We start from the raw sequence: 18,379 nt of genomic DNA on the forward strand, positions 1-18,379 counted from the left end.
TAGCATGATAAGATAAGGTTCAAACTTTCCCTAAATGAAAAGGTCAATGTTTAAAACAAGCAAATCCCAGGCAAGTAGAAATGGAGACTCAGAATGTCACACTGAAATGTCAGTGGGGGAAGGTGTGATGAAGCAAGCTGGGATAATTTTAATTCCCCTCTTGTTTAGTCCTTAAAATTAATTTTTTCATTTTGGCTTAATTAACATTAACATATGTGAGTATAATCTGTATTTTCATAAAAGAGAAAGTTTGGCCCTTAGTTTTAAAGAATATAACACCAGATCTAATGTTGTGCTTAGTTTATGTATGTAATTGCTTTTCTAATTTATTTTGACTATTATTAGTTAGTACCTTTCATTATAGCGCAAAATCAGTAATTGTTTTGTAGCTTAAATTCTATTGTTGACATATAAACAAATATTAATTCTGCACTAATTATAAACGTTTGGAAGATGAAATGATAGTAATTTTAAAGGATCTATTTAGATCTATTTGAATACATGTTAGCAAAGATTGACCTTCATTAATTCCAAAGTAATTAACAGTTTTGTCAAAAGTATTGTTTTCATAACTATATATGTTAATTTCATGATGTAACAAATAATTTGGCTTAACCCTTGTAGTAGAAGAAGCTGTTACAAAGATGCAGTTTTTTGATGTGTTCAGTTAATTTAATGAGCTAAGTTTTAATTGTAATTTCTGTAAATTAAACTTCGAACAATGCGTAGTTTCATCACCTATTATTGTGAGGATATATAAGGGTCCAAATTTTGGTCACCAGATAGTCAGTCCACAGCCGAGTTTCAGTTGAGGAAACTGTGTTGCTTAGAATGACAACAATGTATCAACTGAACAGTGAAATAATTGTTACACCAATAGAATGTGTGTTAAAGCAATGACAGTGACTGTTCAATTTATTAGAAGACCTGTGAACTTTGTGGTTAGGTTTTACTGCTCGCAGATGTTCAACAGGAAACTACTGTAGCAGTATGTGGAGGTTTGCCTGCAAACTGTTAATGAGGCTTATCGAAAGTTAAACAATAGTGCACTGGCCAAATAACTGTGTATTATTGGGGGGGTTGTGAATAATGAAATTAAAGTACTATGAAATGCAAATGTGCACATGTGAGTTACATTATTTAGTGTCCAAATAACAACCCCCACAAGCCACGGTGGCCAAGCAGTTCTAGGCGCTTCAGTCCAGAACCACACGGCTGCTATGGTCACAGGTTCAAATCCTGCCTCGGGCAGGGATGTGTGTGATGTCCTTATGTTAGTTAGGTTTAAGTAGTTCTAAGTCTAGGGGATGAATGACCTCAGATGTTAAGTGCCATAGTGCTTAGAGCCATTTGAACCATTTTTATAAACCCCATTTTTCAGCCAGTGTAGCGACACAGTATGTCGACACCCAGGACAACAAACAACAAATGAAGAAATAAACAAAGCAGGTGGAACTGCTACAAAGGGGAGAGGTTAGTGGTGACAAAAATTCAAATGAAAACACAAACTAAACAAAAAGGGAATAGGAGTAACTTGAAAAAAACTTTCTATGCTGCAGCATATAATATTCACAACATGAGAAGTGAAAAACATCTCTGTTTGGCACTTAAATTGAAGAACATTGAAAGACATGAACTAGGAATCAGTGAGACAAGGCTCAAAGACAAAGTGATTACTATCCTCCAGTTGTAGAACCTCCTAATTAAGAATAAACTGGATGTAAATTTGCATATTGGTACCATAGTTCTGCTAATTCACAACAAATGTAAACACCTTATCACCAAGACCATGTCCATTTCAGACAGAGTGATCTGCATGATCCATGAGTTGAATTTTAAGATTAGTCTTCAAATAATTTGTGCCTACAAAACCACTTCCACCTTAATAGATGAAGAGATAGAACAGTTCTATGAAGATCTGATAACAGCAATCAATTCTGGAAACACCACATTTTCCTTAATACTTGGCAGCTTTAATGCCAACATAAGAATGAAGTTCCCGGACAACCCTGCCTTCACTGAACATTTTGAACCTGGAATACAAAAACAGAGAGGGCAAATGATAATGACATTTCTTAACAAAGAATATTTATACTGCATGAACACACGTGTCAGTCACAAATAGCTTCAATACAGGCAGTGACCATAGACCAGGTACTTTATTAAAACTTGACTCAAGAGAAAATGTGTGATGAAAAACAAGATACAACCTACAATAAATGAGCTGAAAAAGAAGAAAAAGTAATTCAGCCATTGCTAGACATGAAACTAGCAGCAGAAAAATTAAGAAGATTGAACTCTTGACAGAAATTACCAACAGTACTGGAACAGTGGTAAAGGAAGTCAGTGCACTCAAAAACAGAAAAATCCAAAATTCACCCTCAAAACAGAACAGCTTATTCAATGAATGAAAAACACTGACAGAGACTCACCCAAATACAAAACATAAAGAAGGCAATCAAAAGAGATGAGAGAAGACAAAGCATAAGAGTAATTAAAAAAAAAGTGAATATGGGAGACCTTTTTCTGGGCAACCAAAAGTTGAGATTATCATTCACAAAACTGGGAATGGCCAAAGAGAAGTTGTTACTGAAAGAGGCAGAATTATAAGAATTGTCTAGAACTTTTATTGGAAGCTCTACAGTCAATCAGTCACAAGGAAAAGCCTGCAAGATGAATCATAAAGATCTATTACAAATGTGGGAACGAGAGAACTGGAACCTGTCAATATAAATGAATTGAATATAGCTTGTGTTTTTGCAGAAGAATTGTAAGACTCCATGAGAATATCAGATCATGAGTGAGATGCTTAAAATTGCATGAGAGACACTTCAAGAAGTGCTCCTACTCCTACTAAATAACTGTCATAACGAAGGAAATATTCCAGAGCCATGGAAAAATGCCTAAGTCTTTCTCCTCTTCAAAAAAGGTGACAATGTAGGTCTATTACTCTTTTATCTATCTTTTACAAGCTGCTAATAAAACTCATTACACAGCACCTGAGTAAGAAATTTGACTTTTAAGAGCCAGATGGAAGAATTAGCAATGAACAATACCATGAGGATGCAGATGGCAATCTAAACAACTGCATTAAAGACACATAATGTGTTTCCACAGGACATGTAGCCTGTAATTGAAAAAATGTCATGATTGTCTCTCCATTGGCAAAAGATTCCAGACTAGTCTCCCAAAAGGATCTCTGGAAGGGGATTGCCAACAGCAAAGTGAACTTGAAAAAGAGATTGAATAACCGACAAAAGGACAACGATCTACGTGTTGGGGCATGGAATGTCAGTAGTTTAAACATGACAGTGAACTTAGAAAATATGAAAAGAGAAATGCTAAGGCTTAAGCTAGATATAATGGGGTTAATAAAGTGAAAGGGAAAGCAGACAAGAAGTTTTGGTCAGATGAGTATAAGACAATATCATCAGCAGCAGAAAGTGGTATGACAGGAGTAGGATTCATTATGAATAGAAATGTAGACCAGTTCAGTGATAGGGTTGCTCTCATCAAAATTGACAGCAAACCAACTCCAACAACTATAGTTCAGATATACATGCTCAAGATGAAGAGATAAAAAAGTATATGAGGTATTGAAAAGGTAATTTAGTACATAATGGGAGATGGAGATCTAACAGTCATGGGGGACTGAAATGCAGGTGTAGGGGAAGGAGTAGTAGAAAGGGTTACAGGAGAATATGGGCTTGGCACTAGGAATGAGAAGGAGAAAGACTTATTGAATTCTGCAATAAATTTCAGCTAGTAATAGCAAATACTCTATTCAAGAATCACAAAAGGAGGAGGCATACTTGGAAAAGGCTGCAAAATACAGAAAGATTTCAGTTTGATTACATCATGGTCTGGCAGAGATTCAGAAAACAGATGCTGGATTTAAGGTGTACCCATGAGCAGATACGGACTCAGATCACAATTTAGTAGTGATGAAGAGTAGGCTGAAGTTTAAGAGGCTAGTTAGGAAGAATCAATGTACAAACAAGTGGGATACAAAAGTATTAAGGAATGAAGAGATACGTTTGAAATGAATATTGTGATAAGGAATAGCTCAGTAGGCAGTTCAGTTGAAGAGGAGTGGACATTTCTTAAAAGAATAATCATGGAAGTTGGAAAGAAAAATGCAGATACAAAGAACGTAACTGTAAAGAAACTATGGGTGACAGAAGAAATTATTGAGTTGATTGATGAAAGAAGGAAGTACAGAAATGTTCAGGGAAATTTAGGGATACAGAAATACAAGCCACTTAGGAATGAAATGAAGAGGAAGTGGAAGGAAGCTATGGCAAAATAGCTCCATGAACAATGTGAAGAAATCAGAAAAGCAAAGACAGTCGGAAGGACTGACTCAGCATACAGAAAAGTCAAAACAACCTTCAGCGCAATTAAAAAAAAAAATAATGAAAAAAAGGGAAAAAAGGGCAGTAGCATTAAGAGTGCAATGGGAGTTCTATTTTTAAATGCAGAGGAAAGAGTGGATAGGTGGAAGGAGTATATGGAAGTCCTGATGACATGACAGAAGAAGAAACAGGAGTTATAAGAGATAGGGGATAGAGTATTAGAATCAGAATTTAAAGAGCTTAAGAAGACTTAATATCAAATAAGGCAGAAGGATTGATAACACCCCATCAGAATTTCTAGAATCATTGAAGAAATGGCAACAAAACAAGTATTCTTGTTGGTGTGTAGAATGTATGAGACTAGTAATATTCCATCTAACTTTCAGAAAAACATCATTCACACAAGACTGCAAGAGCAGACAAGTGTGAGAATTATTTCACACTCAGCTTGACAGATAATGCATCCAAATTGCTGACAAGAATAATATACAGAAGAATGGTAAAGAAAATTGAGAATGTGTTAGATGACAATCAGTTTGGCATTAGGACAGGTAAAGGACCAGACAGGCAGTTCTGACATTGTGGTTGATAATTGCAGCAAGACTTAAGAAAAATCAAGACATTCACAGGATTTGTCTAACTGGAAAAAGTGTTCAACATTGTCAAATGGTGCAAGATATTCAAAATCCTGAGAGAAATAGGGATAAGCTATAAGAAAGATAGGTAATATACAATATGTGCAAGAGCCAAGAGGGAACAATAAGAGTGGAATACCAAGAACGAAGGGCTTGGGTTAAGAAGGTTGTTCAATCAACATTGAAGAAGCAATGATGGAAATAAAAGAATGGTTCAAGAGTGGAATTAAAATTCGGGTGAAAGGATATCAATGTTAAGATTCAATTATGACATTCCTGTCCTCAGTGAAAATGCAGGAGAATTAAAGGACCTGCTGAATGGATAAACAGTCTAATGAGTTCAGAAAATGCACTTGGAGTAAATCAAAGAAAGATGGGAGTAATAAGAAGTTACAGAATTGAGAACACTGAAAAACTTAACATCAGGACTGGTGATCATGAAGTAGGTGAAGTTAAAGAATTCTACTTCATAGGTAGCAAAATAACCCATGGCATATGGAGCAGGGAGGACATTAAAAGCAGACTGAGTCTACTAGTATCAAACATAGGTGTTCATTTGAGGAAGAAATTTCTGAGAATGCATGTTTGGAACACAGCATTGTATGGTGGTGAAACAAGGACTGTGAAACACTAGAAAAGAAGAGAATGGAAGCATTTGAGATGTGGTGTTACAGAAGAATATTGAAAATTAGTTGGTGGACTGATAAGCTAAGGAATGAGGAGGTTCCCTGCACAATTGGTGAAGAAAGGAATATATGGAGAACACAGGGAACACAGGGGCAGGATGGTAGGACATCTGTTACGACATCAAGGAATAACTTTCATGATACTGGAGGAAGCTGTAGAGGGAAAAAACTGTAGAGGAAGGTAGAGATTGGAATACATCCAGCAAATAATTATAGAGAGATGTACAGAGTATAATATTCCATCTCACATGGCCATCATAGACCACCAATTGGCAATTGACATGATAAAAACCTGGGCAGAACTGGTTTCCATTTCAAAAACCTTCAAAAACATTCATTGAAAGATAATTGGTTTCTATCTAAAACACCTCTTTCTCTCACTTTAGAAAGTGCTTTTGCTGATAGGCATTTTAATCTCTCTGAAAACAGACCACACATTAGACTTGTGATTGATTACAATTATTATGCATGTTGCAGTAATTTTGACAAGCCCACTTCATATTTCATTGTTTCCTGTAAGTTTTGAGTCTTTGGTGGTTTTATATATGATTCAATGTCTATTTGCTTGTTTCATGTAGCTGCAATCTGCATGTGACATGATCATCCCGGAGTAGTAGCTTGAACAAGTTTGGCATATTTGTATGTATTAAAAAAAAAGGAAGCTTGCTATCAGTAAACAGAAAGTCGTTACAGAATATGCAAAATGTTGGGGGATCACAAACAGTTCTATTGTCATATAGGAGATATTTAACGTGTTGAGTACACACCTGTTGTCCTGATACATCTTTCAAAATCATCTATATATTATGTTTGTTCTAAAAGTTACCTAGTCTTTTGATTCAATTCATTGCTTCAGCCCGAGGAGGTTTTTCAGCAATTTGCACTATTGTCTATAACAAAACTCTGAAACAGGCTATAAATATCCTTCATATTATTATAAGACTTCCATTTTCTGCTACATAATATTCTAATACCAGTGGTAAGCCAAAACTGTCTCTCATTAGTACGGATTTTCTGTCTGCAATTGAAATTTTATTTTTAAGTTGAAGAAGAGCTATCAAAGAGAATGGTGAAGTTTTGTTAGACTGAACAACATTTGTCATACAAGTTGTCTGTGATGTAGACATCATGTGAAGTGAAATCTTCAAGATTAGCTTTAAATGTATGAACTGACAGTTGATCAAAATCTAGAAAGCTTCTTTTTTTTTCTTTTTTTACTACAACGGGGTATGAGTCTATGAGTCTACATTAATTCCTTTCAGTGTTAATATTTGCCCGTCATGATCAGACATGTTATTACTAATTATCCTCACAGCATTCCACTCAAGTAGATAACAATAAAAGGAGAAGGTATCCATGATTGTGTTACAGTCACCCTGAATTCTAGATGAAAAGGTTTTACTTCTACATCAGGATGTAGGACAAAAGAAGATCCATTAATTTTTTCTCCTAGAAAATGTATCATAAAACTATTGATAAAATCCCCAAACAAAACTAATTTGATGTCTGTCTTCTGCCTGGAGGTTAGCACAGTGCCATGTCTGGGGAGGAAAAACTGGTAGCCTGAACTGAGAGACCTGTGGGCATCTATAATTCAAAGCTTCTACTGAAAATTCAACCTATGCTTTACAGTCCTCAAATATTTGTTCTCTACAATGTTTTGATTGACCAGTGCTTTAAACTGAATCATTATATTTGGCATAAATGGTCACTATTCTCATCAGCAAAGAATTTCTCACGTAGTAATCAGATCACATATACATCTTTACATGAAACATTAGCACTTCTTCTCTATTTAAATGTTACTTCAAGCAAGATAAAAATAATATGAGATTGAAAGTCTAGAAGTACTTCATTGACTCTCCCTGCAATACCATTCTCATTTTAATGAAACAACTTTGGTGACCTTTCTGATCTGCACTCCCTATTTATTTCATTAATTTCCACCCTTATGGAAACTGTCCTCAAGCTGGGATACCTTTTGATTGCCCCCTGGCTGTTGGCATGAGAGTCGAATGTAGGATGTCATGATCAGACATGTTATTACTAATTATCCTCACAGCATTCCACTCAAGTAGATAACAATAAAAGGAGAAGGTATCCATGATTGTGTTACAGTCACCCTGAATTCTAGATGAAAAGGTTTTACTTCTACATCAGGATGTAGGACAAAAGAAGATCCATTAATTTTTTCTCCTAGAAAATGTATCATAAAACTATTGATAAAATCCCCAAACAAAACTAATTTGATGTCTGTCTTCTGCCTGGAGGTTAGCACAGTGCCATGTCTGGGGAGGAAAAACTGGTAGCCTGAACTGAGAGACCTGTGGGCATCTATAATTCAAAGCTTCTACTGAAAATTCAACCTATGCTTTACAGTCCTCAAATATTTGTTCTCTACAATGTTTTGATTGACCAGTGCTTTAAACTGAATCATTATATTTGGCATAAATGGTCACTATTCTCATCAGCAAAGAATTTCTCACGTAGTAATCAGATCACATATACATCTTTACATGAAACATTAGCACTTCTTCTCTATTTAAATGTTACTTCAAGCAAGATAAAAATAATATGAGATTGAAAGTCTAGAAGTACTTCATTGACTCTCCCTGCAATACCATTCTCATTTTAATGAAACAACTTTGGTGACCTTTCTGATCTGCACTCCCTATTTATTTCATTAATTTCCACCCTTATGGAAACTGTCCTCAAGCTGGGATACCTTTTGATTGCCCCCTGGCTGTTGGCATGAGAGTCGAATGTAGGATGTTCAAGAAAATAACATTGTCAGCTGGTGGGTGCAAGACATCTATCTTCAACACTGTGCAGGAACAATGCGTTTCACAAGTGACAGTGATGTGTGTATAGGGTAAATGTGACAGATGGCTTATTTGCAATCATCTCTTACTGGTAAATGCTACAGTAATGAACAGAGCAAGCACATGCACCCATTTGTATGCCTACAGGAACCCACAGATCACCTGTACCTTCAGCAAGATAATGCACAACCCAATCACTCCCTAATTATGTCACAATGGATTTAAAAAACATTGCATATACATGAAGGTGCCTGTGAGAGCCCCTGTGGCCCCACCACATGTCAGCTCCCTCAAACATACTGAGCACACACGGGACACTATCAAGCAAGACACATACACACACCTTGGTCCCACATCCAACCAATCTCCATGAATTACACACAGTAGTTGTGCAGTGATGGATAAGAATGGTTCACAAATCACTTTAGTGTCTTATGTAGGCCATAAAATTGTATGTAATTCCCATCATAATAGTAAAAATTACATAGATTACAAGGCGGTTGTGTCCAATTTGATTGCTCATGATTTTATATGTGACAAAATATCAGTAACGCAGAGCATTTCTATGCCATATCGGTCCCAGATTAATTGAGATGATGTTTTTTTAGTAATTTGTAAAGTGTCAAAATTTACATATACTTAAAAAATGTGACCAGCCCCCTCCCCCACACACAAACAAACATTCTTTCTGTCTCCATGTGCTTACACAATGTGGCAATTATGGACTTCACTTTGTAAAAAATGAATGATTGGAGTGAGTTAAATAAATGAACAATAAATAGAGTATATTTACTTCAATAATATTTCCTAACTGTTATCAGTTTTCATGAAGCAGAAACATAATTGCCCAATAAAATGAATATGTATAATTTGACATAATATGTAATAAACAAAAAACCGTCAGGTAGGTGAAGTTCTGCATAAAATGTATATATTCTCTATAACATGGTTGCTGTATACGTATATAGTAACTGGAATCAGACAACACCAGGAGACATTGGCTGACTGGTGATGGACATCGATGGTGAGTAGCTGAAACCCACGGTAAGACAAAAACAGCAACATATGGCAGAATAACAAGTACAGAGAGTCAACCAAGTTGAGAGCCTAGACATAGCAATATAAGGAACCAAACAACAATGAGTACAATGAACGATACAAGTGTGAGACCCGATAGGTCATGGCCCCTGTGCTTCTAGCTTTACAGCAGGGTTGTGAGCACCGATAGTCTGGTGCAGGAGGTGTGTGGCCCATGTGCAGTATTGAGGCAGTGACAGTAGTGTCTGCAAATTTGAGGAACACTGCCTGTCATCTAGATCCATGTGTTCTGCTAGGCTTCCAAATTTGTCCAGCTGGGATACCAATCCCTCCTCCCCAAAATTTGTGTTTAGGGCCTGAAGCACACTCGAAAATGTTTCAGAAGGTTCACCAGTGGCATGGTTGGTGTTCTGCCAGCAGGGATAAGGAAACCAGGATGTTGAACAATGTGATGGGGAACAGTGGTGTGGGAGTTGACTGTTGAATGGACAGATGCTGCGGTGAGGTCTCTACCTGCACAGGAACCACTGACAGAGCCTTGGAGTGAAAATCATACCCATGTTGTTGAGAGACTGGCAAGGGCAGCCACTCCAAATTCATGTGACCCACTGATGCTGGTGCAGTCAGTAGGTGGGGACAGAGTTGGTTGATGTGCTGATACTCCTATCTCCTCGACATGTCAACTGTCATAAGGTGTCACCCACAGATGGCCACCACAGTAGGCAGCATCCACGTAGAGTTTGTTCCACGTGAATCTGCCCAGACCTTTGAACCGACAGGGTACTGTCCAGCATGTTGGACTGGGTTTCCAAGGGTTGTGGTATCAGAAGATGGAGGAGAGTATGTGGCTGTCACCCATGGAGTAGTTTCACTGGGCTGCGGTCAGGTACAGGTGTGGGCCCCAAGGTGTTCGGGAGCACTGTGCATGCCACTGGAGAGTTTGATGTGTCCACTGTTTTCAACATTTGTTATTTAAACATTCATGCCACCTGCTCCACTACACCACTGCAGGATGGGTGGAAATGTGGACTAAACATACACTCCTGGAAATTGAAATAAGAACACTGTGAATTCATTGTCCCAGGAAGGGGAAACTTTATTGACACATTCCTGGGGTCAGATACATCACATCATCACACTGACAGAACCACAGGCACATAGACACAGGCAACAGAGCATGCACAATGTCGACACTAGTACAGTGTATATCCACCTTTCGCAGCAATGCAGGCTGCTTTCTCCCATGGAGACGATCTTAGAGATGCTGGATGTAGTCCTGTGGAACGGCTTGCCATGCCATTTCCACCTGGCGCCTCAGTTGGACCAGCGTTCGTGCTGGACGTGCAGACCGCGTGAGACGACGCTTCATCCAGTCCCAAACATGCTCAATGGGGGACAGATCCGGAGATCTTGCTGGCCAGGGTAGTTGACTTACACTTTCTAGAGCACGTTGGGTGGCACGGGATACATGCGGACGTGCATTGTCCTGTTGGAACAGCAAGTTCCCTTGCCGGTCTAGGAATGGTAGAACGATGGGTTCAGATGGGTTCGATGATGGTTTGGATGTACCGTGCACTATTCAGTGTCCCCTCGACGATCACCAGTGATGTACGGCCAGTGTAGGAGATCGCTCCCCACACCATGATGCCGGGTGTTGGCCCTGTGTGCCTCGGTCGTATGCAGTCCTGATTGTGGCGCTCAGCTGCACGGCGCCAAACACACATATGACCATCATTGGCACCAAGGCAGAAGCGACTCTCATCGCTGAAGACGACACGTCTCCATTCGTCCCTCCATTCACGCCTGTTGCGACACCACTGGAGGCGGGCTGCACGATGTTGGGGCGTGAGCGGAAGACGGCCTAACGGTGTGGGGGACCGTAGCCCAGCTTCATGGAGATGGTTGCGAATGGTCCTCGCCGATACCCCAGGAGCAACAGTGTCCCTAATTTGCTGGGAAGTGGCGGTGCGGTCCCCTACGGTACTGCATAGGATCCTACGGTCTTGGCGTGCATCCGTGCGTCGCTGCGGTCCGGTCCCAGGTCGACGGGCACGTGCACCTTCCGCCGACCACTGGCGACAACATCGATGTACTGTGGGGACCTCACGCCCCACGTGTTGAGCAATTCGGCGGTACGTCCACCCGGCCTCCCGCATGCCCACTATACGCCCTCGCTCAAAGTCCGTCAACTGCACATACGGTTCACGTCCACGCTGTCGCGGCATGCTACCAGTGTTAAAGACTGCGATGGAGCTCCGTATGCCACGGCAAACTGGCTGACACTGACGGCAGCGGTGCACAAATGCTGCGCAGCTAGCGCCATTCGACGGCCAACACCGCGGTTCCTGGTGTGTCCGCTGTGCCGTGCGTGTGATCATTGCTTGTACAGCCCTCTCGCAGTGTCTGGAGCAAGTATGGTGGGTCTGACACACCGGTGTCAATGTGTTCTTTTTTCCATTTCCAGGAGTGTATGTTTGATGCCACTGGTTTTGCAGAGCTGTTCAAAGACAATCACTGTGAACTGGGGTCCATTGTCTGAATTGAGGGTGTGGGAAAGCCCTTCAGTGGTGAAAATCTGGATAAGTGCATTGAATATAGCAGCTGTAGAGGTGGACGCCATGCTAACCACATATGGGTAGTTGGAGTAAGCATCCCCAAAAATGAGTCACATAGAGCCCAAAGTGGAATCAATGAAGTCCAGATGAATGTGATCCCAGGGGCAATGGGGACAGGACCAGGGGTTGAGAGACAGAGGTGGAGCAGTCTGATGTTGGGCACGGGCACAACAGCTGCACACCATGCCTTCCATGTCTTTGTTCAGTCCTGGTCAGTAGGCATGTTGTCTAGCAAGGGGTTCCATCCATGACATACCCCAGTATCCATAATGAAGGAGATCCTGGACATGAGAGCATAAGTTAGTTGGGATGACAACATGGTGCATCTAGCAGGAGAACACTGGGGACAAGAGACATATAATGGAAGAGGTGAGCCTAGGCCCAGAGTTCTGGATCAGTTAATTTTGAAAAGCAAGTGGCTCACTCAAGCAGAACACAGTGTGTGACACGCTATAAGAAAGGGTCATGGGAAATGTCAGTGTATATGTGAGTAGCGGCAATAGGAAACCTGTCCAAGGTGCACTGTTGTTCTGTGTCAATGTGGAAACAGGAGATCTCATGTTGGTCAAAAGGTGGGTCTGGTTCTGAGAGTAGATGAGAGACTGCACTTGCGTTTTTGTGTTTCACACCTGGTTTGTACTTAATGGTGTAATTATAAGAACTAAGGAAAAGAGTCCAGTGCTGGAACCTTTGAGCTGTCTGCTCTGGAAGCTGAGAGTGGGGCCCAACGAATGCTGTCAAACGTCTGTTGCAGTAATGAGGGAAAACTTGGTCCCAAAAAGGTACAAAGGAATTTTTTAATGATGATCACAAAAGCCTGTGAGTAGTTTCTTTGAGTGGGTGTCAGTGTCTTTGAAACGTAGGTGATAAATTGCTCAGTACCATCATCATTACGGTACATCAGCAGTGCACCAATGGCATAGGTAGAAGTGACAATAGCCAAAACAAGGGGATGTGATGGAGAAAAGTGCATAAGGCAAGGCACTGAGTGTAGTAGGCACTTCAGTTGCATGAAAGCATGCTCACAGGCACCACCAGAACTGAATGCCCTTCTTCTGTAACTGGCTAAGTGGGTACATAATGTGTGCTGCTTGTGGGAGGAACTTAGAATAATAATTCACTTTGCCTGAAAAGGCCTGCAAGATTTTGGCAATGTCACAGAGAGTCAATAGTCAAGAAATTTTGGTTAGTGAGCTGAATCTTGTCTTCACTGAGCAATTGTCCAAGGTATTCCACTTGCTCCTGGAAAAACTGGCATTTGTGTTGGTGGCACTTGAGCCCTGCATCATGTGATGTAGTGCAGGTGCTGCAGAGGTTGCACAGGTGGTCCTAGCACATAGCACCCATAATAATTAAGTCATCTAGGTAATTGCTAAAAGCTGGGATGGACATAGTTCACTGTTCTAGGTATCTCTGGATGATTGCCAAAGGAGAAGAGATCCTGAAGGGCAAATATTTGTATTTGTACAAAAAAAGGATGTAATGATGACCATAATGAATTGTGATTCCTCATCTAGTGGGACATGTAAATAAGCACTGGCAAGGACTACCATAGAAAAATATTCACTAATAACAAGCTTTGGGACGAGATTCTCCAGATATGGTATGAGGTAGGTTTCCACATGTGCCTGATCATTGATTGTTTACTCAAAATCTCCACAGAGACAGAGGGAGCAATTTGATTTCTTAACCATCACAGGGGTGTGGCCCAAGCACTAATTCTGACAGGTTCAATTACCAAAGCTTCATGAACACAATCTAGTTTGAGCTTAACAGCTGTCTGCAGGGAGGCTGGCCAGGGTGGCCGAGCGGTTCTAGGCACTACAGTCTGGAACCGCGTGACCGCTACAGTCGCAGGTTCGAATCCTGCCCTGGGCATGGATGTGTGTGATGTCCTTAGGTTAGTTAGGTTTAAGTAGTTCTAAGTTCTAGGGGACTGATGACATCAGATGTTAAGTCCCATAGTGCTCAGAGCCATTTGAACCATTTGTCTGCAGGGAGACCAGAAGTGAATGTGCTGAACAGAAATGGGACACTGCATCTGGACATAGAGAACTATGTACCACAAAATTAATGGTGCACCCCAGGCAAAGTTCGAACGGAGGCAAGAAAAAGGCACAAGGGTCATCAAGTTCCTGGAAGGGGACTGTGTCCGAGACAACCTGAACTTTGACAGTGATTGAGAAACCAAATAGTGAGAAAGCATCCAAGCTAAAAATCTTGCCAGGAGAGTGACTATTGTTAACAAACAGTGTTATTGGGTGTGTAACCCTCTTGTATGCTGTTGTAGTTGTTAATTGTACCTTGAGGGGAATTGATCTGTCGCCATTTGCAACCAACTTGTGGGAGGGTGGGACCAATGCTGGGTAACTCAGATCAGATTATGCTGGGAGATTCATCAGGGAAACTGTTGCACCTAATTCTACTGGGAAATGAACATCCTGATGTGCAATCATGAGATCAGTAAACAACTTGGTGGTGGGATTAGTGCCCTGGGTAGCAACAGCCTGGAGTCGTGCACCGTCCCTTGATGCAACTGTGGAGTGAGGTTTGACTGTCCCAATGCTTGACGCCTGACAGTTTGGAGATGCCCATCTTTTCCACAATGGGTGCAGTAAGCCCAGTAATCTGGACAGTATACATGCTTGTGAGGTGTGAAACAATCAGAACAAAATGAGAGATCTTGGTGCTTATGCCAAAGTGGCATGACTGGTTGCTCAAAGGCCACTGACAGGTCTAAAAGTGACAAACCATGATACTGTCAGTGGGAGAGGATTTACAGGAATTCCACCCCGCTGTTGGCAGTTGACCCACTGCTACATGAGGACAAGCCATAAGGCATTCATTTGCTGCTTATGTGATGTCGTATGAGTGCACATATTTTAAAAATGTCATCCAATGAAGAAGTCCAGCTTCAGAGCCGCAGTGCATGCTTCTGGACTATGGCCAATTGGACCACCATGTCTTGAATCAAGGAATCACAATGCTGACTCAGTCCTTGCAAATACTTCACCCAAGAACCGTATGAAAGACCAAATTGCTTGGAATATTGATGGAACTCGAGGCACAATATGACCTCATGGAATCACTGTGATTAATAATTCAACAGCAATGAACACATCTCCTCTAACGTGAGTACAACTGGATTTGAGAGAAGAGCCAACTTATTTAGTAAGAAAAATGCCTCTATGGAAGGCCAAGAAAGGATGAACGACTGTTGGAGAGTATCATTGGAAACACAAAAAGCAGCAATGTGCTGTTTCAACAATTGCAAATACATGTCCCAAACTTCTTTGATGTCATTAAATGGCAGAAACATGGGTTGGTGGGGCTCCAACTGGGAAGCAACCACAGCCTGGATGGGATGTAAATCCTGAACATGCAAGAATTCTGACAAAAGCTGAATTTCCTGTTGTAACAATACAATTTGCTGTTGCAACTGCTGCTGGAACTGCCGTAGGAGCAACTGTTGCTGTTTCACAACTTGCATGAGTTTTGTGGTTGTAAGACACTGATAACCTTTTCCCTTATTGCCAATTATACAGTAGTAACTGGAATTGAACAAGCCCAGGAGACACGGGCCAACTGGCCAAGGGCATCAGCAGTGAGTCACCATAACCACCAAAAGACAACAGTGAGTGATGGACAATGAATACATCATGGCAGGATAACAATTCCAGAGAGCAAATCAAGTTGAGAGCCTAGATGTAGCAACACCAGGAACCAAACAATGATGAGTAGAATGAACAGTACAAGAATGCAGTCAGAACATGTCTTGAGTCCAGGCCCCTGCACTGTCACCTTTATAGTATGGCTGTGAGTGCCAATATGCTGGCTCGGGGAGTGTGGCCCATGCATAGTGCTGAAATAGTGACAGCAGTGGTTGCAAATTTTAGGAGTGCCACCTAGAGGCTGTGGTCTAGGTCGATGCATTCTGGCAGGCATTTAAATTCATCATGCCAGGATACGAGTGTAAGGCTTTGGTTCAATGGTTATAAACAGTCAGTCTCATTTCTGAAGGTAGGAATTACAAATTTGTATCCAAGACTATAGGTATCACATAATTTTGGAATCACATGCAAGATTAAATAATATCCTCTTTTTACATGCTATAGCACCAGGAGGAATCATTTATCACTCTGCAGTGGATTGCACACTGATATGAAACTTCCTGGCATATTAAAACTGTGTGCTGGGCCGAGACTTGAACTCAGGACCTTTGCCTTTCGCGGGCAAGTGCTCTACCAACTGAGCTACCCAAGCATGACTCAGGCCCCGTCCTCACAGATTTACTTCTGCCAGTACCTCATCACCTACCTTCCAAACTTTACAGAAGCTCTCCTGCAAACCTTGCAGAACTAGAACTCCTGAAAGAAAGGATATTGTGGAGACATGGCTTAGCCACAGCCTGGGGGATGTTTCCAGAATGAGATTTTCACTCTGCAGTGGAGTGCCCGCGAAAGGCATAGGTCCCGAGTTCGAGTCTTGGCCCGGCACTCAGTTTTAATCTGCCATGAAGTTTCATATCAGTGCACACTCCAGTGCAGAGTGAAAATCTCATTCTGGAAAAATCCCCCAGGCTGTGGCAAAGCCATGTCTCCGCAATATCCTTTCTTTCAGGAGTGCTAGTTCTGCAAGGTTCGCAGGAGAGCTTCTGTAAAGTTTTGAAGGTAGGAGATGAGGTACTGGCAAAAGTAAAGCTGTGAGGACGGGGCATGAGTCGTGCTTGGGTAACTCAGTTGGTAGAGCACTTGCCCGCGAAAGGCAAAGGTCCCGATTTCGAGTCTCAGCCCGGCGCACAGTTTTAATCTGCCAGGAAGTTTCAGGAATCTTTTACTCTGCAGAAGCATGTGTGGTGTTTTGGAACTTCCTGGGAGATTAATACTGTATGCTGTAATGGGACTCAAATCCAAAAGTTAGCTTCAAGGTTCCAGCTTTGATTTCCAGTCCTAAACACAGTTTTAATCTACCATTTCATAAAGCAGTATCAATGGATGTTAATATATGGATCTTGTCTCTTCACCTTATGTTCATATAATTTACCATTACAACCATTTGTTTCCCTTTTATGGCCATCACTGAATGGACTGACATGAAAGTAAAATTTATCTTCAACCAGGCTTAAACTGAATGCACCACTCTCAAAATGTTGTTCGGTTTGACACTGTTCACCAATAAGCTATTACACAGGTTGCAACTAATGAGTAGATGAATTGCATCTAGCATTATCCATACTTGATCAATAAGCTGTAATGAATAAACATTGTAGAGACCTTGAATAAAGATAAGCCGGCAATGAAACAGTGGGAAAATCCAAAGGACATAAACTGCATGGAACAGATAAGGTTAAAAAATTAGTCTGTCCCAAACAGACAAAAAATATTTGAGTACACTAACAATGTCATTGATTTTATAGCCCTATGGACAACATTTGATAAAATTTGATTTGGAAATTATATAAAAATGAGAGAAAGTAATTGCGAAATGAAAGTTCTGTTAGACTGACAAACACTTTATGGTAGGTTAACAAGCAAGTGATTGGTACCAGTGATATAATTAATAAATTAGTTCTGTGCTGTAATATTTATTTGGAAGTTGTAGAAGTTCTGGAACCTACATGTTCTATCATTTTTAAAGCAATTACTCAGAAAAATCATAAATTAGACCTGAGAGCTATGACAATCCTAATCTCTTTATTTTATGTAATGTCTCGAATGAAGCAATCATGATGGAAATATTTGTCATTACATTCATTGTATAGTTTATTCATTATCATTTAATAACATTAAATTTGTCATATTTCTTGTTTTGTGGTGAAACTGTGACAAGAAGAATGAAGAATAGTAACATGAATTCTCATAGACTTACAGGTATTAACAACAATGACAGTATAATCTCACAACTCAAGTGGGGAAGGTACATTCATATGATATTACACAGAAGTTACCCATAATATGCACTTGACATTTAATGTTGGGAATGACAACAGCTGGAACAGAATGTTGTGTACCTGAGACAATACTTAACGCGTGTTTTACATGTTCCACAAGTGATGAAAGGTCCTTCTGTTTTGGACCAACTGGGAGTAGTCTCTCAGGGACAGGGAACTCCAAGTGAGATGCACTGCATGTTGATGCTACTTCTGATGACACATTATTTTCACTGTCAATATCCATTGGAGAACCTATATGCACAGAAAATTAATTAAAAACAATCATTAATCTATAA

At 40.5% G+C, this 18,379-nt stretch overlaps 1 protein-coding gene across 1 annotated transcript in view; it reads right to left on the minus strand.

Annotated features, from left to right (window-relative positions):
- Positions 1 to 18,379, minus strand: part of LOC126470304 (protein unc-79 homolog) — an 857,658-nt gene that overhangs the window by 285,493 nt on the left and 553,786 nt on the right. The window contains exon 35 of the mRNA XM_050098074.1: positions 18,162 to 18,335. Coding sequence (XP_049954031.1) covers positions 18,162 to 18,335 — 174 coding nt within the window. The remainder of the gene's footprint in view (positions 1 to 18,161; positions 18,336 to 18,379) is intronic.

The sequence above is a fragment of the Schistocerca serialis genome, chromosome 3 (genome assembly GCF_023864345.2).
Source record: "Schistocerca serialis cubense isolate TAMUIC-IGC-003099 chromosome 3, iqSchSeri2.2, whole genome shotgun sequence".
Classification (NCBI taxonomy): Eukaryota; Metazoa; Arthropoda; class Insecta; order Orthoptera; family Acrididae; genus Schistocerca; species Schistocerca serialis.